The sequence below is a fragment of the Anneissia japonica genome, unplaced genomic scaffold, assembly GCF_011630105.1.
Source record: "Anneissia japonica isolate Jap-2015-1 unplaced genomic scaffold, ASM1163010v1 scaffold685_len2926416_cov193, whole genome shotgun sequence".
In the NCBI taxonomy this organism is placed as follows: domain Eukaryota; kingdom Metazoa; phylum Echinodermata; class Crinoidea; order Comatulida; family Comatulidae; genus Anneissia; species Anneissia japonica.
Window position 1 is genome coordinate 901,314 of NW_022692922.1, and position 18,919 is coordinate 920,232.

Below are 18,919 nucleotides of genomic sequence, written 5' to 3' on the forward strand. Positions count from 1 at the left end.
GATTTGATAGTCTGGATAGGGCTTTAGAATAAAAAGAAATGGATCCCTTTTAGGTCAGCAATCCAATGTAAAACAAAATTTTAAAGAAATTTCACAATTTACCACATTCATGGTGTACCATTACTTAAAAATAAAACAATAAAAACTTTCATATTTACTTATCCTTTGCTGAATCTAACTCTTTCTCTTTTGCTTGTAACTTTTTTGTAACATCAATAATCTGTTGAGCATTCTAGGAATAAACAAATAATATGGTAATTTTCCACATAAATATGCAAATTTCTTTATGAATATGTTAATAAGCTACTGCTTTCCAGCGATACACAGTGGCAATAATATACCTCTGATGTACTGTATGATCATTCATTCAGGCAATCATAAAAAATATTCAAAAATAAGAAAAATAATGCAGTTTTTAGATACAATGTAGTTGTTAATGTTAAAAAGTCTATATTAATCCCGCTGTCTATTGAACAGATAAACATTAACATCTAACTGTCTAAAAAACAAAAAAGCTATTATGTTTTTAAATAATTAACTATTGCACTATACCGTAAATACTCGAATATATATAAATTTCTTGAAGCTTCAGTGCGGCGCTTATTCAAGAGTGGCATATATTTGAGAGCGGCTCTTATAAAAAAAATGCCCGTTCCCATATCACATAGCTCACGTATTCCCGTAGCCAGCCCATAAAATTTGGAACAAATTAGGTCGGCAAAAATTTGACAAGCTTAAATTCTCCGAGGACGGCAGTCTCTGCAATTTTTTACTACCTAGGCCTATAAGTATAAACTACGATTTTTTCAAACGCTCGACTTTACATCGTCATCTACTGATCGTGAATTTGTTAATTTCTCTATTAAATCAATATACTGCTGGTGAAAGAATGGTTGTACTTGCATTAATTTAATAGTGTAGTATATTTTATTATTGTATTACATAAGAAAATCACAGAATAAATGTTGTTTTAGCATTTGTTTTAGCATTATCTTTAGCATAGGAAATATCACTTTCATAAAAGCTACTATCGTATCATCACAGGCTGCTTCAAAACTGCACATGCATGTCCATGCGCATGCCCCAAACGATCTATCAGGGATTTTCCACACATGTACACAACACATGTACTTGTTTTCAGTAGTGACGTCACAATGCGATTGTGATTGCCTTTAAACGGATGGTAGAATTAGGCCTAAATATGTAAAAATTTGGTTGTTTTTAGATAATAAACAATATTTTAAATATGATAATAATACTGTAAAATGAAGACAAATTTAGATAAGCATTACGATAGCTTCACTGGGCGATGTTTTAGGCTGGCCTTCGCCGGCTAGCGTCATTCCTACCTAGGCCTAGCCTACAAAACGACTAGGTGTTGCTAGGTGAGAAAGACAAGACGACTGTACAAACAAATCTGTTTTACGAATGACTAATTTCCTTGGTTTGACAACGTACATGCAATTTTGTGTCTGCTATAGCCTGTTTCAGTCAAAGTTGTTACTTTCCAAGCAGTTTTGAAGCAAAGAAATCTAGGCCAACTGTAGGTCGGCAAAAAATAGGCCTAGCTGCTGTACGCCTAGCCGATACGCAGTGTGGCTAAGTAAAGTTTTGTTTCTCTGAGCATGTGCAGATTGTGTTCATCTGGCTCATTTGCATAAATACCACACATAAGGCTAATTCAAGTTAGATGCCTTTAAACCAGCCACATCCTATCCTGGTAACAGTTATAAGTCCTTGGTTATACTGTACTACGGTATAGGAAAATCAGACATTAGCTTTAAACATTCTGTTGATAATGGCAAGGAAAGTATTTTCTTCTTAAATGTATATAGTTTGATTGAAAGACAATAACGTAATTTAATTTATTTTATCTTTCACTTTTTTATATTTATAACCAATTATTCTTTTAATTGAAAAAAACTGAGTTTTATTCAAAGTTGAAAATGGATAAAATGTATACATGATCTTTTTAATGAGCATGAAAGTATTTGTATAATTTAAATGTTTGAGGTTTTCCTGATCTAAAATGAAACATAAGGAAGTACTATGTACAATAACCTGATACTTAACCACAGAACTGAAACTGTTAATCCACTGATGCATGCAGTATCAAGTGAATGTACTGTTATTCACACAATCTTGTTCAATGTGAAACAACAGTCATAAATATGTGTACTTGTTGAAGTGGAAACTTCATTTATTAATAATCTACTTAAACACAAATATTGAACATTGATGAACATAAACACCAGTATAAAATTAAAAGAACACAGTGTCTGATGATTGGCTCACCATCTGTCAAAACACTAAAGTCAAATGTCTGATAATGTAGTGATGCTCTGTAGCATATGCCAAAGGTTAAACAGAAATCAGGAGAGCCTCTTGCACTTCCGCAACCAAGATTCTCCAAGAGAATAACATTATGTTTTTAAATATTTTGTGATTAAGTAAAATACTGTAGAAATGTATTGTATATTATGAATGTATTTTCATGTATTTTTATATGCAAGGTTTTATCAAGGCCCCCCTCCCCCAAAAATGTCTTTTTTTAGAGGTCAATAAAGTTTTACTGTTTCTGATTCTGATTCATCTCCAGCAAACTGCTTTATTGTCAATTGTCTCACTGGCGTCAGTGCCGATGGATATCACTATGTCACAAAAATTAAAATTAGATGTTAAAAAAGCTCATTTACAATAACTACTGTAGATCTCCTCAAAGTGACTCCTTCCAACTTGGACCTCTGATGATTGTAATGAGAGCAATGAATAAGCAATTTTTTACTTTTAGAGATCAAAGAAGTTTTACTGATTCTGATTCCTCTCCAGCAAACTGCTTTATTTCAATTGTCTCATGGGCGTCAGTGCACATGGATGTCACTATGTGCAGAAAAATGAAATTATACGTTAAAAAAGCTTCTTTAACTAGATCTCCCCAAAGTCACTTCTCCCAACTTGGGGCCTCTGGGATTGTAATGAGGGCAATGAATAAGATATGCTGTTAGTATATTAGAGTCTGTTGGCTAACTTTGTAATACCTTGAAACTCATAAACATCTCAAGTATAATAACATTACATGCTTGACATATCAGATCAATGAATCATGTATTGTTCCATAGCAGTTGACAGTGAGACAATATTTCCTCCAAGTCAAACCTTGTATAGAGATGAATGTTATATGCGCTACACAAGTGCATAAGCAATTCTATTTATTTTACTTTGACAAAAAACGACATGCCAAAATATGGTCATAATGACATCACATCACGACCATACAGTATATACCTGTAGGCACATCATGACTATATATGGGCATACAGCAGATGTTTGTCAAAGAGAATTTGATAATCTGGCCAGACCTTAACTAGGGAGGGGGATGCTAAAGCCTGGAAAAATTTGAATATTGAATGCAGCAAAATGCCACAATCTCTTCCAGTATTTAAAAATCTGATCTTAAACTCAATTTAAAGTAAGTAATAACTAGTATAATAATAATAATGATAACTAATAATAATAATAAAAATGATATGCAGTGCATAGTTTTCTTTCTTTTATCTAAAATCCTTGTCTTTGTATTGGTCTAATCTATATTTAAGTCTTAATGTATTAATTATGTATAGTTTTTAAATATCCTCGCGGTAGGATACCATCTTGCTGTGAATATTAAATGTATATTTTCGTGAATAAAACTTTTGATTAACTTAAGTTGGCCAATGGCAAAACCTGACTAAACCTTGTCTAATGAGTCTCTATAGACAGAACCTTGTCTAATGAGTCTATATAGACAAAACCAATAAAGAATACCTCGCTTACTTCAATTCCCATGTTCATCTCAACATGATTAAATATTAACTATAAAATGGCAAACATTTAAACTTAAATTGTTGACTCAGATAATCACATATTAATAAATAACAAAGTTTTACTGTTAGTAAACCATAATAAGGACACTGCAGATTAAACTAGTGCAAAAATAATGTTTCGGATATCCATTATTACTTTCTATTTTCTACACATACTTTACTTTCTGTAGTGTAAACCTAATCCAATGTATCTCCATGAGTCATTTCATGCCAAACCAACCATGACCAAAACGTTACCCTTGAATTCTGTTCAAATTTTCAGGGTTTGTTATAATTTCTGTCACTAATAAAAAATCAAAATTTTAATAGCTTGATCAACCAGCTTTTCCAAGATGTACCAAAAAAGTGGCCGTGAAGAGAAAAATAAATTGGCAATTCTGATGTTTTATAAACTAGCAGTAGTCAACACATGTGCTTGTGTTAGATCATGGTAGGTGGCAGGCTTTGTAAGTACAATATGTTGAAATGAAAATGAGTGCGAGAAAATAAAACATGTGAAAATAAATTTCCACTTTTATTTTTCCTTTCGTTAGTCTTACCTCTCCTTTTGTCCTATGGAGATCTGTTAGCTCCTCTTGTAGTTTGTAAACTTTTTGTTCCATTGCAGCACTTTTTTCACCACCTCCTTTTCCACTCCTAGAACAAAGCAAATACTGGCATGAGTAGGGATGGAATAATTCACTATCTGATATTGAATCCTAAAGTAAAAATATATTTTCTATCTGAAAAAAATGATTAAAATTTTCAAGTTACATTCAGATTAATTTTGCCTATTATATTATATTCATGAGTATGTTACATGAAAACAAAGGTCTGTGCTGAATACAAAGAACAGGTAGACTTAGAGCGCTGCCTCTTTATTATTATTATTATTATTATTGATTAGACTAATCATCTATTATTAATATTACTATTATTATTATTATTGTTTAGACTAACATTGTGAGTATATTATAGAACTACTTTTACGGAGAGCCAAGTAATTCCAAGCCAAACCTCTACTTCAAATGAATCTTTTTTTTAAATAGGCACATTGACAAACATTACTTGGCAAATCGATTCAGGACAGCGTAGTACTTTAAAGCCAGGATCCAGAAGAAAAATAATTTTTTTATGTGTTTTGAATATTTAAAGAAACTAGGAGGAAAAGGGTGGTTATGCCACTTTTCTCCCAGTTTTTAAATATTAAAAATTCTGTATCTCATTAACTGGACCATACCCAAGTTTTTCGTCAAACATTATTTTTGTGTCTCAGAAAAATTGTTGTAAAAATTATGAACATATCCCACATCTTCACATGATAATCAAGTGTGAGCCTATAATTTAACCTACTTAATACCTCTAGCTATTCTTTAATCTACTGAAAAAGACTAACCCTGTTTCAACTTGGACCTGTAGTTTAAAATTATCATCTTTCAGCTTGGCAACTTCAATCTGTAGTTGAACATTCTGTGCTTTTACATTGTCAACACTTAATGTTAATTTATTATCTGTAAAAAAAAACAAAAAAAAAAACCCAACATTTTAACAACTTCAGCATCATCTTTTCACCCTGTCCACATAAACTATAAAATTAAGTAAAGATTAGTTGCCTATCTACTAACCCTTCCACCTACAGGTAGGCATAATTAGGTACTACACTTTGAGTCGCAGATATTTTTATAACTTCAACTGTGTTTATTACCATATCATAAATACTAACTGAAATTTGGCTGAAAATTGATAGATAAGTGTGCATAATTGTAAATACTGAGTACAGATATTCCAAACAAGTCACTTGTAGCAAATTATGTTTCAGAGAAAATGGCAAAAACATGCCAGAATGTCAACACTTTAGAAATCTATTTTATTGCCAGATTGGCTTTGAACGTTAATTTTCATTAACCCACATTAGACAATCGTAATGGTTAAACAAATATTTTTTGTGTGAGGTGCCACTCATCTGGAATAACCTTCCAGTGCACATTCGATCTTCAATATCTGTGGCTGTCTTTAGGTCTAACTTACTGTAAAGACTCACCTCTTTAATTAATTATCTTCATATTTATTTTTATTTCATATTGTAACGGTACAGCGAATTATGTCAGCGAAAACGTATTGTCGTAGTGAAACACGATAACCAATTAAGCAACAGGTAGATGCTAATTTGCATGATATACAAAGCGATCAATAAATGATTAATGCAAACTGGGGTGCGGCAGAAGCGGGGGAGAAGGCGATGGGAGAGGAATGACGAAGGATATAGGGAGTATATTGTTCGAAAGCAAAAGTTTTTTTAGGCCAATGTAAATAGATAAGCACTATAGTTTGGCTTATTGTTATTTATTAAGAACCTGTGAGGTGATTTCGGCCTCAGCCAATTGGGTTGTAACAATATATTGTTGCACTATTTGGTTCTGAACTTTGCCACTGCTTCTTGTGATTTGTTGATTTGCTTGGGTTAGGCAATGATGATGACTGCCTGTGGGTTGTGAGGTGCCTAAACTCAGTATGCTACAGTATGTTGTTTGTACTGAACTTCAATAAAATAAAGTATGTGGAATGCAGCACTTTGTATCTGCAAAGAAAGGCGCTTTATACAATAAATGACCTGATTGTATTGGATTGGAATAAGCCAACTTTTATCTATACATCATGCTATGTTGTTTTTTCCCCCATTTTTAATGTAAAACAACATTTTTTAAAAATTTGGTCATGGTTTCTGCCTGAGAAATGCCCAAAATCTTTGAAGGCTGATTTTTCAAATACTGTTTTTTAAAAAGTTGTATGTTTGAACTGCTGTATTACTTCATTATAAAATGCCAAATTTAAATGATTCTTTTACCATTTATAGCTCCTTATTTTACTCTTTAACTCTAAATGAATAACTAAAAATTAGAAATAAATAACCACAAATATGATTCTGAGGAAAGGTTTTCACTAGAAACAGTGTAACAACTAATACTAGTGTAAAGCTACAGTACAGTAGGTCTGAACATGATCATGTCAGGTTTGGCCATGTACATACAGTAGATCCCCCCCTTTATGATCATGTAGGCTTACCAGCGCTACTGTACGTACGGGGTTAGCGTTATTCAGGCTAGAGACTCTTACTGATATTGTAAACTTACCGCAATGTATTACACACGGTAAAATTATTAAAGATCTTGAAAAGATTGCAACAAGTAAATCAAAACAATAACAGGCCTGTTTACTCAACGTCGTAAGACTGAGCATGCTGTTCTAAAACATTCGTGGAAAACGGTCTTAACCTTTGACATCAATTTTTTTTTTAACTAGCCTGGCTATGTCAAATGTATGTTGCATGAGAGATAATTTCCAGCTTACCCCACTGGAAAAATCGTGTCGAATTTCACCTACAGTATGAGGGGTACCCCATGGGTGTTTCATGGTTTTTGGCCAGGGCAGTGTGTGTTTGTGATAGATGCCAATATTTAGTGGCCGTTCCGTTCCCAGTATTGGGATTACCCGTTTTTACGTACTTGGCGGTCAAGAACTTTATCCTGGAATACATAAAAACCATCCATACACTGCGTTTTAAATTGTTTACTGTCAATAAAATCTGCAATGATTACTCGTGCTAGAGGTGTACCTGGGCTTGCAAACTTTATTATTTACAGTAAAGTACTTCATGTATAGTAAAGATGGAACCAAAGTTATGATAAAAAAAATGTCTAGGCATCGTTAGTTTGACAAGTCCGGGCATTTTCAGCTACACCCTAGACTGCCTGTACCAATTTGCAGACAGACAACTCGTGTTTTCAATCAAACTACCTTGCTCTCATGCCAAGCAATGAATCACGTGACTGTGCTTTTAAGGTACAGCGAAGCAAGGGCCTGGCGAACAACATTCTGACTGGTGCGAGAATCCATTGTCGCGTTATTAATAACTATTAATTGGGAAAAAAACTTGTATTTGTGCATGATTTTTAGGGTGGGTGGGAGGGTTTGTATGAGGCTGGGCGGAACACCTTAAAAATGGCTTTAGGATGGGCGCAAGACGTCAAGGCTGGGCGGCCCCGCCCACCTCCGCCCTGCATAACGACATCCCTGCCCTTAATTCGCCCCAGCTACCTAAGATAGATCCCTTGAGACTTCAAAGGGTTAAACCTAACCATGTGAAAAGGAGGTCTACAGTACAGTATGCCTCACTTAATAGTAAATTTCACGCAAGGAGCGGGATGTAATGACCTCACCCAGCGCTGTCTCAGCACCTGCCAAACCACCAATTTTAAGATCAGACAGGGCACAGCTTATCTTCGAGTACCAGGAGAACGAACACACGCTTACGCACCTATAACGCCAGGTTTCATCGTTAGGAATCGTTAGGAAAGTGTTTTAAATTTAATCTTGCTGAAAATTCCTCTAAAATTATGTTTATACACATTATAAATGATAGCTATACTTTCATATGAGTATGGACAAATGAATACTGTATAGACAGTGAAATCCCGATCAACAGAGCACCCAAAGAACAATGGTTCAACTTTGAACTGCGCATCAGGTTTTAGTACAATATTGGAGCAACCTATGACTCTTGGTTTATTGATGTCCTCGTCTCCAATTGTGGTTCCGCGCGGTGGAAGCCGATCTGTATGATACAGTAGTAATTCAAAGGCCTTGTCATCGCTCGCAAACGGCCTTCGTAATTGACGGTCTGTTTTTATCTTAATGGGTTTATTGTGCTTTTAAGCTATGGTCACGGTTTAGAGGACAGCGTTGGATCTCCAGTCACTATAAAAACTCCCTGGCTAAACTACTGTAGGGCTTACAGTAGGCCCTACAGCCACCTGCTCGGCCCAAGTTTTTTCGTGAAGATACCCTATACAGTCTGGCTTACTTGTATAGTTTGCTTAACTGTGAAAAGTAGTAGTCATTGCTCAGCTGAGTTTACAAACTGTGCAAGAGTGGTACCCAACCAGTTTTACGAAACCCTGTTTGCCACATCACAAAATGCCGGCGCTAAATGTACTTTAGTACTGTAACACTTCTACCTTCAAAAATAGTATTTTACCTACTGTGCACTCCTAACAATATCTTACAATGCTTTTTCATCCAGTTCTCTTACTAATTATCACCAGTTTTTAGTATTTTATTACCAAAAACCATGTTCTTTCCCAGCGATTCTTGACCGTAACAACTTGTGATGTTTGTTTATAATAATTAATTGCCAGGTTGTTATCCAATTTTAAGGACAACTCTGTTCGTTGCCAGGTTATTATTTTTATTTTGTTAAAGCGATGCCTTTTCAAAATTATTGTTATTTGTATTATTAGTACAGTAGTACTGTTATTAAATATTCTGGTACAATAATGGCATTTATTACATTTAGGGCCAACAGCTATTGCATACTGAAGCTGCATTCACATCGAATTGCCATCCGAAAATGTTTTGGTGTGAAATATGCATTTTAGGACCATATTTTTGGTCAATATGTAGGCCTAGCTAATTCATTAATAATCATTAAATACATTTAGAGCCAAACGTTTTACTACTTTTAGAGCCTTTATTACATTTAGGGTCAATAGTTATTACACTTAGAAACTTCATTATATTTAGAATACACTCAGGACCATTATTTCATTAAGAGTCAAAAATTATAATTATGACCTTTATTACTGTATATTTAGAGCCAAAAAAATATTACACTGAAAGGACCTTCTATTACACTCGGAGCCAAAAATAATTACACTCAGGACCGTATGGCAAACGTTACCTACAGTAACCACTACTACTGTAATTCAAAGTCGCTTAGCTCAGTAGCCAAAAGGTCCACTGATTAATGTCAGATAAGACAGTATTCATACAGCAAGTATCGATGATGACATGAAATAATAAATCCGAATATCATGGCGTGCATTTCGACCTACAGTTGGAATATGTATTACACTATCTTAGCTGCTCAGTCATACTGTACATGTGCCTATGTTGACATTGACACTGTGTGTTTTCAGCATTGTTTTTAAAGTAATAACCAAGTATCAGACCAAGGAGGTACTGTATAAAAATATTTTTATACCTCCTTCATCAGACATTCACATAAACAACAAAACGAATGAAAATATATTTGGCTTAAATATTATATTCAGCAATAGTGGCATATCCAGGATTTAAAGAAAAGGGATGGGGGGGCTGCTGATGAAATGGAAGTCCACACCACGTCAGCGCCACTGTGGTTGTCGGTGACGCAAAAATTTCAGTATTTTTAGCTCTGGATGTCAGGAAATGGAACTTACCTACAGCAGTACCCGCTGCTACTAGGGGATCGGATTCATCACTAGTCACCAAGCGCAAGCTCAGTGGTCTAGTGGTTAAGACATCAGGCTATATACCTGGAGGTCGTGGGTTCGATTGCCACCCGAATAACTTGCGATTTTTTTTCGCAGGTATTTGGGGACGTACTGAGTATTCAGTATGATAACACATCAGGTGGGGCAAAACATCACTCTAGGATTGATTATTGTAATAATTTTTGAGTCTAAATGTAATAAATGTCCTCAGTGTAATATTTTTTTTGCTTAAATGTAATGAAAGTGATCCTAAGTGTAATAAGGCTCTAAATACAATGAAGTTTCTATAAAGTATAATTCAACAACCCACAGGTTGTGGCCAAATACTGGACCTAAATGTAATGCACTGTATCATGGAAGACCATAATGTAATGGGAATGTACCCAAGTGTACTGTAGAATGTAGGCTAGTTTGGATTTAAACGTCCTAATTGTTTTGGTTTTTTCTACCTTATTGATTACTCTTTTGCTTAATCCTATATTATTTTCTGTATCTTTTCTTTGTTACAGGCATACCCGGCACAAGATTCGGGAATATGCCTTTGTCCATACATTTTAATTTTAATTTTAAAAATTCTGTACTTGGCCCTTATTTTATCTTTAAATTTGTTCTTATATAATTATTCGCATTGTACTAAACTTTGTGCTCTCTTTCATTGTTGTTGTTTTATTTATGGACGAAAATAAATGTCTTTTGAAATTGAAAAATGGTGATGTTCAAAAATAAGTGTCAAGGAAAGTAAGTATGATTGTTGGAAAAATGGTCAGCATATTATTTCTTACCCTGACCTTCGCCTGGGTGAACTGGGCGAAGGTCTGGATCCGCACCTGCATTGCATTAGTACTATATATTTATTTATACCTTCTTTCAATAAATAATGTATGCATTCTACTGCCTTTCTTTTTGCTTCTTTCATGAGTCATCAAACTTGTCATACAGATTGGGGGGTGTTGAATAGGGTGGCTGCCACCGCCATTCGGTGAATGTCACACGAAACAGTGGTGATGTGTTGATGAATTTTACTATAAAAGTGTAATTTCCCGTCATCTAGAGCTATTTCCTAAAATTGTTGCACACTCCCCCCACCCCAACCTTGGTGAGCTTCGCAAATCGCATTATCCACCTTCCATTGCTAAATCCTAGATCCGCCACTGGTAGTAGTAGTGCAGTCTTGCACTCAACAAATAAGTTCTGAATCTGACACTTGACTTTGATTACTAAGATATCGTTAGGAGCACACAGTTGGTAAAAAGACGATTTTTTAAGATAGAAGTGTTACAGTACTAAAACTTAAAAGTGCATGCGATCAAATGCCATTTCACCAACTCAAAAAATTATGAAAACCCAGCCCCAGTTTTTACTTTTCCAATCTTTCGACAAGCAGACCTAGGCCTAGCTGATGACGGTGAAACCTGACATCCACTTTGTATAAAATATACAAAATACAACTAGGCCTAGCCTCTAGGCCAGGGGCCTAGGCATGTAGGGCTAGCTTGCCAACATATGTGAGCTCGAGCATAAAAACCCTTTTCCCCCCGCTGACACAGTTTTATGCCGATCGACGGCTGGGCCTACACTGAGGTAAGAAGACCAGGGTTCAAATTACCATTATACAGTATATTAACTTTGTTTACTTACGTAATTGAATAATTTCCTTGTAAAAATCGCATTGAAGTGCATTTCTTTCTCTTAACTGACGCAGAATGCACTGCTTCCACCCCATCGTCGTCTCCATCTTGCACGCTCTCTTGTTTTGTGTCTATTGGTACCGTCACCGTGCAGCGTATCGTCTGTTTTCTATCGACACGGTCACTGCAGTATGGTGATTTTACTAAAACTTAAGCCAACAACCGAAAGGTCCACTCTGAATAATCTCAGATAAGATAGTGTAATACATACTCCAAGTATCGAAATGCACGCCATTGTGTCGGGATTCAATATTTCGACATTAATTATGTCATCATCAACAATGTTTCTGTTTACAAGATTTACGATAAATTTACCAAATAGGGACTATTAATATTAATATTAATAATATTAATATTGCTATTAATATTGTTATTAATATTGTTGTTGCTCTTGCTGTTGATGTATCATTATCATTAAATAGGCCTACGGTGGCCAAACTATTATATGCTGTACACTATATTACTATTATTATCTCCGCCAGTGGTTACAATTTCATTCTATTTTCTTTGCGTGGAGTGTCTGTGTTGTATTGTCATAGAGAAAATATTTTCTTTATGGTATGATTAGCATGCCTCCTACCTACTGTAGCCTAGGTCTACATCAATGCCGTAGCCAGGATTTTTCAACAGTGCTGGACAATCAGGGTGGATCCACTTTACGCATAAATCCAAATAATGTGAACCCGTTTAATTTTTCTATAAGTTGGACCCATTTTACACAAAAATATTACCAAAATCTGGACCATTTTCTAAAATGTTTACCCGTTTTAAGCAAAATATCAGAAGCCTGGACCCATTATTAAAAAAGTGAACCCATTTTATGCATAAAACTGCATAATTTGGACCCATTTAAAAAAATTTGGACTCATTCTTTGTGGACCCATTAGAAAATTAATTGTGTGGGACTGTCCCCAACTGTCCCAATAGCAGGCTCGGCATTGGTCTACATGCGTCAGATTTTCACAGATGATTTCACATTGAATGGAAGCTTTCATTTTTATTTCGGTGACCATCCGGAGTAGGGTGTGTAGGCCTGTGTAGGGTGTGAATAAAGAAAGACATTTTTACAAACTCAAAAGTGCACAATTTCTACTATAAATGATTTATTCCTTTTGTATATTATGACCCGTACGTATATACTAGTGTTTAATATTATCTACATATCATAGGATTACTGTTTTTCCAAATTAAAAAAAAAATTATAGTTAGTCAACTGAATTTTATATAGCCATTATTAAACAATAATTATACAGCCTTTGACACGGACATCTATTTCGATTTTGTGATACCAAAATTTTACAAACTCCAGTGTTACGTTAACGCAATCTCACAATGACGTCATAATAATCAGTGGCGAATTCAAGTGGGGCCGAGCCAACCCTAAATTTTTCAAAATTATTATTTTTTTAATGGAAAAAACAACAGCAAAATTATAATTAAAATTTAGGTCTGAGAGTGCAATCTAGAGGTGTCACAATCATAAATTTTCTTTCCTCAGCCCCAACCATGGTGGGGCTCATCAGGTGATCTACTTTCCCAAATTGTGCAAGTCCTTCCCTTTGCATTCCTGGGGCCGCCACTGATAATGATAAATTAAGTAAATCACCTTATAGAACCACATCTAATCATACATACTTATGAATAGAATTAACTAACAAATTAAACTGGGCGAACCATATTCAACGTCAAAAGCTAACAAAATCCTTCGTCTGCTAAGAAGAAACAGAGCATATAAAACACTTGTAAGGCCTCGTATAGATTACTCCTGTTCTGTCTGGGACCCATAACAAAAGGAATTTAAAGCTAACTTACAAAGTATACAAAAGCGATCAGCAAGATTCGTTTTAATCAGTGGCATATATAGAATGTGTATAAGAGACAGACGCAATGGAGGGCTCGATGATCAATTGAGGAGCGCTGATTCGCAAAATATGGTGATTTTAAGTGATTTTTAACTACTTGACCCTGATTTTTGGGGGCGACTGGGGGACGCAAGTAAATGTTTTTGGGGGCGTGCTCCCCCGTGCCCTTCCCTAGATACGCCACTTGTTTTAATCAACAACACAAAGAAGAAAAATGTTACCAAAATGATTTCGAACCTCGAATGGGAGCCTCTTGAATATAGACTCAACTCAGGGACTGACATTTAATTTAATTTAACTGACATACAAATTTATAAAAGAGAACATCGCCATCATAGACACCAAACAATATCAAATAAACACTGCTAGCGCTCGTACGAGACAAATGCAGCAATTGCCTTCATCAAACTCCCTATACATACAAGGATTGCTATAAATTTTCTGTGTTCCCAAGAAGGTTTGCTGAGTGGAACAAATTACCACCCGATGTTCGACAAGCACCCCCAATATCAAATTTTAAAACTGTCATAGCCGTCGGAAGAATTTTGCAAGTGGTCCGGCCATTATAGTGAGGGGTGGTTTGGGGGGGGGGGTGTAGTATGAGCACTTGACAAATTTGGTAGTAAATGAAAAGTGGAGACCCGCTATCTCTATCCACAGCTACAGGATTTTGAAATTAGTTGAGGTCTGAGAGCATAATTATCATATCAACCCCACCATGGTTAGTAAACAACTTGTTTGGCGCCTATGAATGTCCGGAAATAGATGCTGGCAACCTAGAGCCTCTTTCCCTTCCCCTCAAGGGGCAGCCACAATATATAAAGTTAGCATGGATGAGAGTCCATGTTGGAAATATGGCATCCAGATGGCACCTCTGGATGCCATGATATAGCAGCTGGTAAAGCAGTAGAAAATAATATTGTTACAAATTTAATTTCTTATCATTGCCATAAGTAGATAAATTGAGTTGCTTATTCCTCCAGAAGAGCAAGAAACATGAATAGGCCTACATATATAATGCATAAACCTAGAATGATTATAATTACATACTGTAACTGTATTGTGCCACACAAATGGACCTGCAGCCTACATGTTATAAACATACTACTCGTACAATTTTAATTAAATTTTCTTGCAAAGTTCAGCCTGGAACATTAATAAGTTATTGATCACGCTCTAGATGATACTATCACTAGAATTGTAAAAAAAAATAATAAGTTAAGTGTTGTGTTTGATTCTGGTAGGCCTTATACTGATTACACATTAATTTTAGTCAACCTTCGGTATATTCATGCAGACAGACCATGCACGTATACTTCCATGGAGAGATCTACCCTGGTAATAAATAAATAACAGAGTATTAACATTAGGGTGATCCAGTTAGTGAGTGGAGAGGGGCACAATGCCGCTGAATCATTTTCTTAATTAACTTGCCCATTTTTAAGTAACATAAAAATTATCAACTTGAACATAAACATTAGTGTATTTAAAAAACGTTTAACCGTCATTTTACATAGAAAAATGATACTTCCAGTATGTAAGTGTTTTATCATCATTATTATTATTATTATTATTATTATTATTATTATTATTATTATTATTATTATTATTATTATTATTATTATTATCCAGTTTAAAAATCAGGGTAACAATTTTTGAAATTTAATAATTTCTTTGCTCAAGTTAAAAATATGTATACCGGTATGCTAATGCAAAAATGAAGTTAATTTCAAAATTATTTTAATGATTTGTGTCATTTTCAAGAGACAATACATCTTTAAACCTTGTTTACCTTGATGCCCAGAAAAAAATGTGAATTAATGATGATCATTATTATGATGAAAGGATGATGATAACAATGACGGTTATGATGAAGGTGATAATGACTACGATGACAGTAATGATGACGATGATGATGTCGATGGCGATGACGTCGACGATGATGATGAACGGTAATGATGTTGATGTAGGTGTTGGCATGTTTGAGAGTGATGGAGAAACTAATGCGGACTAAAGTGAAGTGAGTTCAATCTGGAATCAAACCGAAAAAAATGCCCCAGGTCAGGGTGCAGCAGGGATAAAAGCCCGTGGAAAAATCAAATTTAGGTCGCTATGCTATTTTTAGTCTTATAATAGGCCTAGTAGGTCTAATACTTCCAGAAAGCAAGCGATCCTCCGATTGAACTCTAGGGACTAGAAAGCAGTGGCGGCGCCAGCGGGGGACAGGGGCCTTAAGTCCCCCACCGGAGAGTTCAAGGCCCCTCCCCGCCAGACAGAGCTCGTCCGGCATTCAGACCATAAAACATATAAATATAGGCCCACACCGAGCCAACTCATGTCTGTCACAGTCTGAGAGTGCCATTTCCAGCCATCCAGAGGTTCCTATTCTTAAAGAAAATCTCATTTGGAAGGGGAACCCCCTCTCAGCCACTTCCCCAGCTCGAGCCTACGAGCTCAAGTCCCCCCTGTCGGGGGGACATGTCGAGGTCGTGAGACTAAACTACCGTACTCGCGCGAATAGGCGCCCGGGCGCTTAAAATATTTTTTTTTGCAATTTTTGAAGGGCGCTTATTCAAACGGGGCACTTATTCGAACGGGGCGCTTATGAACACAGAGTGAAAATTGAGGGGGCACTTATGGAAATAGATGAAAATCGAGGGGTTCTTATGAGAACTTATTAAATTCAAGAGCACATTTTGAATGAAAAACGATTATATAAGGACATCAGGAAACCGCAAATTACGAATGGTGGTGCGGCGGAAAAGATAATCGTCCAGAGAGCATGTCTTGTTATGACAAGAATGTTATGTGTACAGTATTACATAACAGCAGAATATCAGATGAAATTAGTAGTGGTGGTTAGCTTGTTGGCCATCGGCCGATTGAGATTAGCATGACGGCATGATCATTGCAGGTTTTCTTGAAAACTCAGATGAGAATGTGTTAAAGGTGCAAATTGTCGGAAAAGAGTAGGACTAGGATATAGACAAAATATGTAAGAAGATGAAAGCAGGAAATGTACTGTTTGTCCAGGGAGCTCTCATCTGTCCAAGATAAATATCCTCATTTTGGTATTGACTAAAGGGGAATGTGATTCCACTCCACACCTCAAATCATGCCAACATCCACAGTCCCAGGATTGATTGGATTATTGAGGGGGCTTTTATTCAAACGGGGCGCTTATTCGCGCGAGTACGGTAATCTTTAAATCCAATCAAGTTGCGGTTGCCATTCCCTAATATTGTGGTCTAAAAGTATAAATTGTGGATGCCCAAAAATCTCATCTGGCAATCCCCCCACCCCCTCAAGGGTTAAAGTTGGTGTATAAATTCATACATGTAAATTTTGAAAATGTGCTGCAAAGCAACTATCCCTATTCCAACCCCATGCAGGAACAGACAAGATTGAAAGTTAGTGGAAGTGGGCTAGATACTGTACCCTCTATCTCAGGTTCATCGTACCATGATTGAAAAAGTCAATGCGATGCGTACATTCATATAATTCATAATTATCATTATATATTTATTTCAGAAAGTAATGGAATTGAGAAAAAGTGGTCCGGCCATAGCCGGTGCGCTTCCGAGGGCCTGAAAACTAAACAAAATTCTTTGGACATCGCCAATATTATTAGTTGGGGGAGGGGGGAGTATTTCATGTAAGTCTCAGTCAATTTTTCGCCTCACCCAATCCATGGTGGGCTGAGTTGGGTGTTGACACACCTGGTATTCACCCGCTTGGTACTTTTATCTATAACCTTATTGTTATAATAAAAAAAATAATAAATGTTTACCTGTCCTCAAATTTAATAAACTCTGGAAATTTGGGCTGGGTCCCTGAGGACCCGCGACAGCCGCAGTGCAGCGCCGCCCGACTTCTTACTCGGTTCTAGACCCGGGTCTCGAACCTAGGCCCTGTTGTGCAAGAAGCAGTAACCATCAATCGTAACCACATATTACCAATCAGCCAAACGCTCAGAACTTAATAGGTGAATGGCAAATCCATCGTTTCGCTAAGCCCCACATAAACACAAGCTTTTATGACAGAAGCGCATTATTAAATAGGCCTACAGTACCAGCTACAAGTTAATTCAAATTAGCAGTGCATAAAATAATTGAATTATTTTCTCGAAGACAGTGAATGGGTGCCCGACAAAAAAAAAACCTCGGGAACGATTAAGAACATGCATATTTTATAATATTTAAAAAGGGTGGTTACGCCCCGATCAATGTCTTAGAAAAATCAGACAATGTGATTCTTTTTCTCCGGAGCCCGGATTTTAAAATGAAGAGGTCCAGCCAAGGAGTATTAAACCCTGTCCAGACTACCAAATTGTATATGATAAAATATGTGATATGCCTAAATATGGTCATGGTGACATTCCATCACTACCATATATAGGCATATTAGGACTATATATGGGCATACAACTGTGTTTTTGTCAAAGACAGAGCTTTAGACACAGATAATCAACATCCAAATAATGTTAGGCGATTACTTAATTAAAAAGCATGTAAAAATATTTTGAAATTGTATGATTGATATATTCTCAACATTTGCCTACGACAATAAAAGTTTGCATATCATCAATGTTGGGGTTTTAGTTATTGATATAATATTTATTCGTCATCGATATTTGTTGATGTGTATGTCGTTCAGCTGTGTTGAATCGTCATCTAATTTTGCCACGTTAAGTCGTCACTACGACGGCACTACATTAACCTCAATGATCATGAATGTTGCATGACCGACATCTGAAAAAAATGTTAAAAAATTACAAATAAAACTAATAGATCTACCAGCATAATTTCGATTATGTCCAAATATAACTTAATTAGTACACTAACACTCGGCATGTATAGAAATTACTTGTAAAGGGGCCTATCACTATCCGAAAATCTGATCAATTTGCCTTTCGCACATTACATCTGAACAGTCAATTTATAAAATTCATGTTTAGGTTACTCGAGAAAGGACCGCCTTCCCGAGGCTATGTATACCATAATGTTTGGATAATCAGTCTAAGTTTGTAAAGCCAAGTAGGCTAACTAATGGATTTAAAACTGTTTCGTCTTTAATTATTATTTTACAATTATTAAAATTTGCAAATGCAAAGAACAACTAAGCCAACGATTTTGTTTATAATAACACAAACACACACCCGCAGCCCCCCTCCACACACACACACACACACACACACACACACACACACACACACA

The 18,919-nt window shown here is 35.9% G+C and overlaps 2 protein-coding genes across 2 annotated transcripts in view; both read right to left on the minus strand.

The window, feature by feature from the left end:
• The window catches only part of LOC117100467 (autophagy-related protein 16-1-like), a 25,604-nt gene extending 13,682 nt beyond the window's left edge, over positions 1-11,922 (minus strand). The window contains exons 1-4 of the mRNA XM_033240169.1: positions 11,792-11,922; positions 5,239-5,353; positions 4,403-4,499; positions 159-232 (exon numbers count right to left, since the gene is read on the minus strand). Of these exons, the coding sequence (XP_033096060.1) occupies positions 159-232; positions 4,403-4,499; positions 5,239-5,353; positions 11,792-11,888 (383 nt within the window). The 5' untranslated portion in view covers positions 11,889-11,922. The remainder of the gene's footprint in view (positions 1-158; positions 233-4,402; positions 4,500-5,238; positions 5,354-11,791) is intronic.
• A 6,209-nt stretch (positions 11,923-18,131) lies between these two features.
• LOC117100468 overlaps positions 18,132-18,919 on the minus strand; it is a 15,166-nt gene continuing 14,378 nt past the window's right edge. Inside the window, exon 6 of the mRNA XM_033240170.1 lies at positions 18,132-18,454. Within this exon, the coding sequence (XP_033096061.1) occupies positions 18,402-18,454 (53 nt within the window). The 3' untranslated portion in view covers positions 18,132-18,401. The remainder of the gene's footprint in view (positions 18,455-18,919) is intronic.